The sequence below is a fragment of the Oncorhynchus gorbuscha genome, linkage group LG20 (genome assembly GCF_021184085.1).
Source record: "Oncorhynchus gorbuscha isolate QuinsamMale2020 ecotype Even-year linkage group LG20, OgorEven_v1.0, whole genome shotgun sequence".
Taxonomy (NCBI): Eukaryota; Metazoa; Chordata; class Actinopteri; order Salmoniformes; family Salmonidae; genus Oncorhynchus; species Oncorhynchus gorbuscha.
Genome location: NC_060192.1, coordinates 35,115,454 through 35,127,146, shown reverse-complemented (window position 1 = coordinate 35,127,146; position 11,693 = coordinate 35,115,454). Strand labels below are relative to the sequence as shown.

At 45.0% G+C, this 11,693-nt stretch overlaps 1 protein-coding gene across 1 annotated transcript; it reads right to left on the bottom strand.

The window, feature by feature from the left end:
* On the bottom strand, positions 1-11,467 carry LOC124007449 (olfactory receptor 1-like). The gene is made up of 6 exons (XM_046318022.1): positions 11,245-11,467; positions 10,514-10,691; positions 3,678-3,842; positions 3,373-3,511; positions 632-777; positions 1-261 (listed from the first exon to the last, which is right to left on the bottom strand). The coding sequence occupies exons 1-6, from the start codon at positions 11,465-11,467 to the stop codon at positions 126-128; spliced, it is 987 nt and encodes a 328-aa protein (XP_046173978.1). The 3' UTR covers positions 1-125.
* Positions 11,468-11,693: the final 226 nt, after the last annotated feature.

The following is an 11,693-nucleotide window of genomic DNA, read 5'->3' as shown; positions in this document are numbered from 1 at the left end:
CATCACCTGCATGACCAGATGACGTTTCGGCCAATGGCTTCCTTCATAGGTGAGAGAACAGGAGATGTATGCAGTCATAATGCCTCCTGTGTGTTTTTATAAGCGGCAGGCTGCCTGAGTGCCTGTCAGCAGGCTATGGGATGGATGCAGGGTTTGTGATGTGCGTTGGACTGCCCTCGGTTGGCCCACTTGGCCAGGAAAGCCCTGATCTCCTTGGTGCGGATGCAGTAGATGAAGGGGTTGACTAGGGGTGGCAGCAGACTGTAGAATAAGAATAATACTTTATTAACACACACACACACACACACACACACACACACACACACACACACACACACACACACACACACACACACACACACACACACACACACACACACACACACACACACACACACACACACACACACACACACAGGGGCTGGAGCAATGGGTAGCTACTAGTGTAGTGCCCAGTGAGGCATTTAGGGGTTAATTGCCTTGCTCAAAGGCACAACAGCAGGTGATGGCATCTAGGACACAGACACCAGCAACCCACCACTCCCAACCACATTTGTCCCTGGCAAACATGGGATTCAAACTGACAACCATCAGGTTGCTGGCCCACTTCTCTAACCTCTAAGCTACCTGCCTGTAGAGCAGGGTTAGGCTGATAACAAAGTCCTGGCTGATGGAGAAGTTGATGATGCTGCTGGTATAGACACAGCACCGGGGGACGTAGTACAGAGAGATGATACACAGCTGGGAACTACAGGTGGAGAAGGTCTTCCACCAACTCTGGATGCCAGGGGGAGAAGGGAGAGGGCAAGAAAGGGACAGGGATAGGAGGGGAGACAGGAATGAAGGGGAGGGGGAGAAAGGGACAAGACGGGAGGGGAGAGGGGGACAGGAGGGGAGGGAAGAAAGGGAGAGAGGGACAGGGATAGGAGGGGAGACAGGAATGAAGCGGAGGGGGAGAAACAGACAGGAGGGGGAGAGAGGGACAGAAGGGGTTTATTTCAGACGGGGGAGCGCCTGGATGGATAGCTGTTTTTGGGATAAGTGCACAACGGCAGTGGTAGTAATGATCTGACAAAATAGCCAGATCATTCCACACTTTTGCATCGCCCGGCCCGGGACATGAACTAGCAACTTTTGGGTTCCCAGCCCAACTCTCTAATCTGTGGTCTACCTACCTGTGTAAAAGGGTGAGGCCGATGCGGAGGTCAGGGGTCATGGTCAGGTTGGGGTTGATGGGTGTAGCGTTCACTATGAAGCGGGGGATGTAGTAAATAAGGATGATACAGCCCTGAGTAGCACAGGTAGAGAAGGTCTTCATCCTGCCCTGGGTTAGAGAGGGGAGAGTAGTGGGTTAGAGGAAAGGTTTAGTTTAGATAAGAATGATACAGCCCTGAGTAGCACAGGTAGAGAAGGTCTTCATCCTGCCCTGGGTTAGAGAGGGGAGAGTCGTGGGTTAGAGGAAAGGTTTAGTTTAGATAAGGATGATACAGCCCTGAGTAGCACAGGTAGAGAAGGTCTTCATCCTGCCCTGGGTTAGAGAAGGGAGAGTAGTGGGTTAGATGGAAAGGTTTAGTTTAGATAAGAATGATACAGCCCTGAAGAGCAGGTAGAGAAGGTCTTCACCCTGCCCTGGGTTAGAGAGGGGAGAGTAGTGGGTTAGAGGAAAGGTTTAGTTTAGATAAGAATGATAAAGCCCTGAAGTTATAATTTTTAGATAAAACTGTAGTAAATATATTCACGTCAGCAAATATTTGATTACAGCACACTGTTTTGTAATGAAGGTCTACAGTAGCCTCAACAACACTTTGTAGGGTAGCACCAGGTTGTAGCCGGAGGATGGCTAGTTTCCGTCCTCCTTTGGGTACATTGACTTCAGTACAAAATCTAGGAGGCTAATGGTTCTCACCTCCTTCCATAGAGTTACACAGTAATTATGATAACTCCTGGAGGAAGTCATCTTGCAGCATGAACTGACATTGTCCACCAAATCAAAGGATCAGAGAATGAATCTAGTACTGAAAGCATAAGCTACTGCTAGCGAGCGCTGCAGTGCATAACATGTGGTGAGTAGTTAACTCAAAGAGAAAGAAAGAAAAATCTTGAGCAATTTTGAACAAATGAAGGAGAAGCAAGAGAGAGAGAGCTAGCTATATTTCATTGTATTTTTTTCACGTTCACTTACTTAGCTAGAAAATGAAGCTAGCTACTTTAGCCTACTCAAACACCCAGTTCAAACAAAGAGAGATGGTATGTTAGCTAGCTGGCTATGGCTATCCAACACTGGCACTCTTCCAAGTCAATGTAACCTTTTGATTTTATTAATTTATTGCCACCGGGTCCCTCCGATGTAACTGCTAAACTGCTTGCTGACTGTAGACTGTAGTGCATGATTGTACCGGGTTTACTAGCGTGTAAAATCTAGTAGCTATGTTGACTATGACATTAGCTAATATGGTGACAATAATGTAGGTGGTGTGTAGCAGTTAATGGTTATCAAATGAAGGGTGGCTTTGATTTTTTTTTTCCCATCTGGTCACAGACAGCTGATGTGTTGTGCAAGTGAAGGGAAAGGATGAGAGGAAGAGAGCATGTAGATGCGAGAAGGAATTATACAACAAGCAAAGTGATCATGCTGTTTGTATGTGGCTGCTATGAAAGTGATCTGTGTTTGCGTGTGATCAGGGATGTATTCATTACGTAGATTCTGTTGAAAAACATTTATTAAAAGGAAGTAAATGGAATGAAATGGGGACGAACATGGCTGAACTTGTCCAATAGAAACTCTTGTTTACAATTGTTGGACTAATGATTACACCCTAGATCAACTAGACACAGGCAAGAGTGTGCAAGGTGGTATTGAATGTCACTGTCAGCTTGATTACTCCTATTTCGACCTGTGTAAACTTTCATTCATAGGCTATGTGGTAGCAACCTCCTGTTGGGTATAGGGAGAATTAGAGTATCATGTGTAGTAGCCTAAACCTATTGATGTTACGTTGAGCTCGTAATAGAAATAAGACCATGCTCATAAACATTTAGTGGTGGAGTCACACACCCCTCCTCACACACCCCTCCTCACACACCCCTCCTCACACACCCCTCCTCACACACCCTCCTCCTCACACAACCCTCCTCCTCACACAACCCTCCTCACACACCCCTCCTCACACACCCCTCCTTACCCCTCCTCCAAACCAGCCCCCTTGCACCCCACACCCCTTCTCCCACCCAGCCCCCTTGCATTACCCACCCCTTCTCCCACCCAGCCCCCTTGCATCACCCACCCCTTCTCCCACCCAGCCCCCTTGCATCACCCACCCCTCCTCCCCATGCACACCCCACCCTCACACTCCACACCTCCGGAATTCTGACCTGTCCGTTAGCCATGCGCATCACGCTGACGATGATGTTGACATATGAGAAGACGATGAAGCTGAAGGGGAGGAAGAGGACGAACATGGATAGTGAGACGGATACTGTGCTCTGGGACGAGATGTCAGCACACGACAGCCTGTTGAGTGAGTGAGTGGGTGGTTGGTTGGTTGACTGAATTTATTTGATCATTAAAAAAAAATACATATAGTGTATATACATCAAGTATAACAGTAAAGTCACTAGGAGTCAAAAGTAGTGCACTTTAAAGAGAATAGGGAGCAGTTTGGGATGCGGACACTGACTGGTTCATTGACACGGTGTTGCAGTAGAAGTGGATGATGCGGTTGGGCCCACAGAAAGGCATCTGGGATGTCTGGATGGTGGTGATGCCTGGTACTATCATGGCTGACACCCAGGACAGGGCTGTTAGGAGAGACATGGTCCTGTTGGTCATCAGCTCTGTGTACCTGGTAGAGGGGGAGGGAGGGGGAGAGATGGGTGGGAGAGGGGGCGAGGGGGAGAGTGGGGGAGATGGGTGGGAGAGGGGTGGGGGGAGAGGGGAGGAGAGGGGTGGGAGAGGGGGAGATGGGTGGGAGAGGGGGCGAGGGGGAGAGTGGGGGAGAGGGGTGGAAGAGGGGGAGAGATGGGTGGGAGAGGGGGCGAGGGGGCGAGGGGGCGAGTGGAGGGAGAGGGGTGGGAGAGGGTGGAGAGATGGGTGGGATAGGGGGTGAGAAAGAGAGAAAAAAAAGACAGAGAGTTATCTGTGAGTTGCCTTCTGTAAAAGGTTGGTCGTTATCATATTAACACCTGAGAGGGAAATACAGATAGTTACAGGTAGATATATCTACAGGAGACTGAACAAGAATATAAATGCAAAATGCAACAATTTCAAAAATGGCACAGCCACGGGTGGGCATAGGAGGGCATTGGCCCACCCACTTGGGAGCCAGGTCCACCCACTGGGGAGGCAGGCCCAGCCAATCAGAATATGTTTTTCCTCAAGAAAGGGCTTTATTACAGACAGAAATACTCCTCAGTTTCATCAGTTGTCTGGGTGGCTGGTCTCAGACGATCTCGTAGGTGAAGGAGCCGGATGTGGAGGTTCTGAGTTGGCGTGGTTATACCTGGTCTGTGTTTGTGAGGACGGTTAGACGTAATGCCAAATTCTCTAAAACAACTTTGTAGATGCCTTATCGTAGAGAAAATAACAATCAATTCTATGGCAACAGCTCTGGTGTAAATTCCTGCAGTAAGCATGCCAATTGCACACTCCCTCAAAACTTGAGACATGTGTGGCATTGTGCTGTGTGACAAAGCTGCACATCATAGAGTGGCCTTATATTGTCCCCAGCACAATGTGCACCTGTGTAATGATCATGCTGTTTAATCAGCTTCCTGATATGCCACACCTGTCAGGTGGATGGATTATCTTGGCAAAGATGAAATGCTCACCAAATGGGATATAAGCACAAAATATGAGAGAGATAAGCTTTTTGTGCACGCTCTCCATAGCAGATGTGAGCAAGACCTTTAAAACCTGTTGAGGTTCAGTGTTCCCATTTGGGAACTCCTCCTCCCACGTTCAGATGGAACGTGGCGCATGGAACGCAAAAAATATTCTTAAAAATATTTAACCTCCACACATTAACAAGTCCAATAGCTCAAATGAAAGATAAACACCTTGTTTATCTACCCAGCAAGTCAGATTTCTAAAATGTTTTACGGTGAAAACATAGCACATATTTATGTCAAACCACCACCGAAGACACAGCTAATTTGCATAGCCAAGTTGAACAAAATATGCAATCAACAAACGCAGGATTAAAAGAAAAATAATTCACTAACCTTTTGAAATCTTCATCAGATGATAGTAATATAACATGTTACACAGTACATTTATGTTTTTGTCAATAATATGCTATATATATCCATAAATCTCTGTTTACAATGACGCATTGTTCAAAAAATGCTACTCAAATGTCCTGAGAAATGACGATAGCTCCGGCAGATAACGTCAGCTAACAAGGAATACACATCATAAACTTTGACTAAATATGCATGTTCTACATATATATAGAAAGATACACTTCTTCTAAATGCAATCGCTGTGTTACATTTATTTTTAACATTACAGAATTCGTTCACTAGGCTATAATATGAGTCGGCGCTCAGAAATTAGCATTATGGCTCCTCTATCTTGGAGTCCACAGAAACCCAAATTTACCACATAAATATTCTCTTACCTTTGATGTTCTTCCATCAGAAGACCTGGAAGGAATTATACTTACCAAAAACAGTTTAGTTTTGAAGTCTGTGTCTTTCGGTTATCAAACACGACATATTTCGGTTGAAATGCAGCCAAAATTCAAGTGGATATTACATATTATATGTCGACTAAACTTGTCAAACTATGTTCAGAATCAAGCTTTAGCATGTTATAAAGGTGGAAAACAATCCTTAGCAGGAACAGAAACACACGCATTGTTTAGTCAATCTTGGAAGAAAGAGAGCACCTGAGCCGAGCGCGCATGAGAGTAACCTGTTTTTTCGCGCGACCGGAAGGTTTCAGCCCACCAGAAGTCTCGTGAACGTGCGATTCTCACAATGAGAAGCCCCATTGAAAGCAGACATCGCACTGAAGACAGAGAAACTGTTCCTGGGTCTGTAGCTGCTTGGGAAGGGTGGGGGCGATGATGTCAAAGTTGGGCCAAATTTTCTGATGACAAGAGAGAGTTTGGGAGAATGGCTGCCCTAAGAGTTCTGCTTTACATACAGACATAATTTAAACGGTTTTAGAAGCTTTAGAGTGTTTTCTATTCAATAATAATTATTATATGCATATATTAGCAATTTTTGACAGATTTTTTTTCTGTTTACTATGGGCACGCAATTCCTCCAGAGGGGGCAGTAGTCAGCCCTATCTTTATATAACAGGTTTTAAACAGTTCAACATTCATAAGGCTGCGGGTCCAGATGGATTACCAGGACGTGTACTCAGAGCATGCACAGACCAACTGGCAAGTGTCTTCACTGACATTTTCAACCTCTTCCTGACCGAGTCTGTATTACCTACATGTTTCAAGCAGACCACCATAGTCCCTGTGCCCAAGATAGCAAGGTAGCGTAAATGACTACCGCCCCGTAGAACATGAAGTGCTTTGAAAGGCTGGTCATGACTCACATCAACACCATCATCAAAGAAACCCTAGACACACTCCAATTCGCATACCGCCCAACAGTTCCACAGATTACACAAACTCAATCGCACTCCACATTGCCTTTTCCCACCTGGACAAAAGGAACACCGACATTTTGTGAGAATGCTGTTCATTGACTACAGCTAAGGTTCAACATCATAGTGCCCACAAAGCTCATCATTAAGCTAAGTACCCTGGGACTAAATACAACACTGAAACTGGATCCTGGACTTCCTGATTGGCCGCACCCAGGTGGTTATCTGCAACAACAGATCTGCATTGCTGATCCTCAACACTGGGGCCCCTCAGGAGCCCCTCAGGGGTGCATGCTCAGTCCCCTCCTGTACTCCCTGTTCACCCATGACTGCGTGGCCAAGCACGACTCCAACACCATCATTAAGTTTGCTGACAACACAACAGTGGTCTGAACCCCGACAACAATGAGACAGCCAACAGGGAGGAGGTCAGAGACCTGGCAGTGTCGTGCCAAGACAACAATCTTTCCCTAAATGTGAGTAAGACAAATGAGCTAGTCATAGACTGTAGTAAAAGGAGGGCTGAACAGGCCCCCATTAACATCACCAACAAACGATCATGGTCCAAACACACCAAGACAGTCATGAAGAGGGCAACACCTTTTCCCCCTCAGGAGACTGAAAAGATTTGGCATGGCTCTCCAGATCCTCAAGAAGTACTACAGCATCGAGAGCATCCTGACCGGTTGCATCACTGCCTGGTATGTTAACTGCTCGGCATCCGACAATAAGGCGCTAGAGAAGGTAGTGCGTACGGCCCAGTACATCACTGGGGCCAAGCTTCCTGCCATCCAGGACCTCTATACCAGGTGGTGTCAGAGGAAGGCCCTGGAAATGGTCAAAGTATAGACAATTAACAGTAAGGACCAGCTGTTGTCCCATGCAGTGTATCTGTTATTCATTGTGTTTGTATGGGCTAATAACAGTAAGGCCAAAACTATTTTTTCATCACATAAAAAAAAAAAAAATATTACGTTTCAAGGGGTCTTAAAATTCAAAATCAAACAGTAAATTGATCCTTGGTAAGACCTGAAAACAATACGATATAGCTCAGACAGGGTCTATACTCTTGAGTCAAGGTTAGGGTTAGGTACAGTGAGGGAAAAAAGTATTTGATCCCCTGCTGATTTTGTACATTTGCCCACTGACAAAGAAATGATCAGTCTATAATTTTAATGGTTTATTTGAACAGTGAGAGACAGAATAACAACAACAGAAAATCCAGAAAAACGCATGTCAAAAATGTTATAAATTGATTTTAATTTTAATGAGGGAAATAAGTATTTGACCCCTCTGCAAAATATGACGTAGTACTTGGTGGCAAAACCCTTGTTAGCAGAGGTCACAGAGGTCAGATGTTTCAGACTCAGTTCTTTTGTAGTTGGCCACCAGGTTTGCTCACATCTCAGGAGGGATTTTGTCCCACTCCTCTTTGCAGATCTTCTCCCAGTCATTAAGGTTTCGAGGCTGACGTTTGGCAACTAGAACCGTCAGCTCCCTCCACAGATTTTCTATGGGATTAAGGTCTAGTCTAGAGACTGGCTAGGCCACTCCAGGACCTTAATGTGCTTCTTCTTGAGCCACTCCTTTGTTGCCTTGGCCGTGTGTTTTGGGTCATTGTCATGCTGGAATACCCATCCACGACCCATTTTCAATGCCCTGGCTGAGGGAAGGAGGTTCTCACACAAGATTTGACGGTACATGGCCCCATCCATCGTTCCTTTGATGCGGTGAAGTTGTCCTGTCCTCTTAGCAGAAAAACACCCCCAAAGCATATGTCTCCACCTCCATGTTTGACGGTGGGGGTGGTGTTCTTGGGGTCATAGGCATCATTCCTCCTCCTCCAAACAAGGCGAGTTGAGTTGATGCCAAAGAGCTCCATTTTGGTCTCATCTGACCACAACACTTTCACCCAGTTGTCCTCTGAATCATTCAGATGTTCATTGGCAAACTTCAGACGGCCATGTATATGTGCTTTCTTGAGCAGTGGGACCTTGCGGGCGCTGCAGGGTTTCAGTCCTTCACGGCATAGTGTGTTACCAATTGTTTTCTTGGTGACTATGGTCCCAGTTGCCTTGAGATCATTGACAAGATCCTCCCGTGTAGTTCTGGGCTGATTCTTCATCGTTCTCATGATCATTGCAACTCCACGAGGTGACATCTTGCATGGAGCCCCAGGCCAAGGAGATTGACAGTTATTTTGTGTTTCTTCCATTTGCGAATAATCATCTTCTCACCAGGCTGCTTGGCGATGGTCTTGTAGCCCATTCCAGCCGTGTGTAGGTCTACAATCTTGTCCCTGACATCCTTGGAGAGCTCTTTGGTCTTGGCCATTGTGGAGAGTTTGGAATCTGATTGATTGATTGCTTCTGTGGACAGGTGTCTTTTATACAGGTAACAAGCTGAGATTAGGAGCACTCCCTTTAAGAGTGTGCTCCTAGTCTCAGGTCGTTACCTGTATAGATCCTTTTGTGACTAGGGGGCAGTATTTTCATTTTTGGAAAAATAACGTTCCCGTAGTAAACGTGATATTTTGTCAGGACAAGATGCTAGAATATGCATATAATTGACAGCGTAGGATAGAAAACACTCTAAAGTTTCCAAAACTGTAAAAATATTGTCCGTGAGTATAACAGAACTGATATTGCAGGCAAAAGCCTGAGAAAAATCCAATCCGAAAGTGCCTCATGTTTTGAAAGCGCTGCGTTCCAATGCGTCCCTCTTGAGCAGTGAATGGGCTATCAACCAGATTACTTTTTCTCCGTATTCCCCAAGGTGTCTAAAGCATTGTGACGTAGTTTTACACATTTATGTTGAAGAATACCCGTAAGCGGCTACATTGCGCAACTGGTCACCTGATGGCTCCCAGAGTGAGTCTCGTGTAAAATACAGAGGTAGCCATTATTCCAATCGGTCCTACTGAAAAACTATATTATCGAATAGATATTTGAAAAACACCTTGAGGATTAATTATAAACAACGTTTAGCATGTTTTTGTCGATATTATGGAGCTAATTTGGAATATTTTTCAGAGTTTTCGTGACTGCAATTTCCTGGCGATTTCTCAGCCAAACGTGAAGAACAAACTGATCTAGTTCGCCAACAAAAATAATATTTTCGGAAAAAAGGAACATTGGCTATCTAACTGGGAGTCTTGTGAGTGAAAACATCCGAAGCTCATCAAAGGTAAATTATTTAATTTGATTGCTTTTTTGATTTCCGTGACCAAGTTACCTGCTGCTAGCTGGACAAAATGCTATTGAGTAACTTACACAAATGCTTGTCTAGCTTTGGCTGTAAAGCATATTTTGAAACTCTGAGATGACAGGGTGATTAACAACAGGCTAAGCTGTGTCTCAATATATTTCACTTGTGATTTTCAGGAAAAACTGGACATCTGCTATGAATAGGAATATTTTCTAGGAATATTTATGTCCGTTTACACAAATTATTGATTATGCTAATTAAAGTGTCAAATCGATGATTATAAGCTTGAGGATAGGCTCCCTATTTGCGGGATGGGGAGTCACTAGAGGATAACAGACACCTGGGAGACAGAAATATTTCTGATTGAGAGGGGGTCAAATACTTATTTCCCTCATTATAATGCAAATCAATTTATACAATTTTTGACATGCATTTTTCTGGATTTTGTTGTTGCTATTCTGTCTCTCACTGTTCAAATAAACCTACCATTAAAATTATAGACAGATCATTTCTTTGTCAGTGGGCAAATGTACAAAATCAGCAGGGGATCAAATACTTTTCACCCTCACTGTAGAATAGATCTATGTTACCTGAGAGGGTAGCAGATAGCCAGGTATCGATCCAAAGCCATGGTCATCATGATGATAGAGTTAGGGTAAGGGTTAGGGTTAGGGTTAGGGTTAGGTAGATCTATGTTACCTGAGAGGGAAGCAGATAGCCAGGTATCGGTCCATAGCCATGGTCATCATAATGAGAGAGGTGAGTGTTCCAAAGTAGTGGATGAATTGTTTCTGTATCAGACACGTATAGAAAGAGATGCCAGCGTCGTCCCACCAGTACCGAGCTATCACTTTGGGAAGGGACACCGTGCATACGCCTGGGACATGGACAAGCAGCACAACATTTCAACATTATTAAAGAAACATGAACCAATTGATTAGTGAATGTTTTGGTGCAGATTGGAGAACAGGCCACACATTTGAACATGAAGTTTTATGGTCACATGTCATTACAGACACACATTTTAACAGGATAACCTTTCTGTCTTGATGACTTCTGTCTCTTCTCTCTTCTGTCTGCCTATATCTGACAGAACCAGGCTGAGTATCTTACCTATATCTGACAGAACCAGGCTGATATCTTACCTATATCTGACAGAACCAGGCTGAGTATCTTACCTATATCTGACAGAACCAGGCTGAGTATCTTACCTATATCTGACAGAACCAGGCTGAGTATCTTACCTATATCTGACAGAACCAGGCTGAGTATCTTACCTATACAGAACCAGGCTGACAGAACCAGGCTGAGTATCTTATCTATATCTGACAGAACCAGGCTGAGAACCAGGCTATCTTACTGACTGATATCTGACAGAACCAGGCTGAGTATCTTATCTATATCTGACAGAACCAGGCTGAGTATCTTACCTATATCTGACAGAGCCAGGCTGAGCATGATGATGTACATGGGTTTCTGCAGGCTGCGCTCCAGGGCAAACAGCACCACCAGCAGGATGTTCCCCACCACCGTGATCACATAGACGAAGAAGAATAACCAGGCCACCAGCTGGTTGAAGGATGGATGGAGCCCCGGGAAGCCCACGATCACAAACTCTGACACACGCGTGTAGTTCTCATTCACCTCAAACATACTGTACTGGGGAAGGTGGGGGAGATGGAGGAGGAGAGAACCAGGAGCTTATCTTACAATCATTACCTCCCTGAAGAGCCAGGCTAGATGAGATAATGAGTGAGAGAGAGAGAGCTCCCCACCACCGTGATCACATAGAGAGAGAATAGAGGCCAGAGCTGGTTGAAGGATGATGAGAGAGCCCAGAGAGACACACGAGTTCTCAATAAGTAGAGAGAGAGAGAGA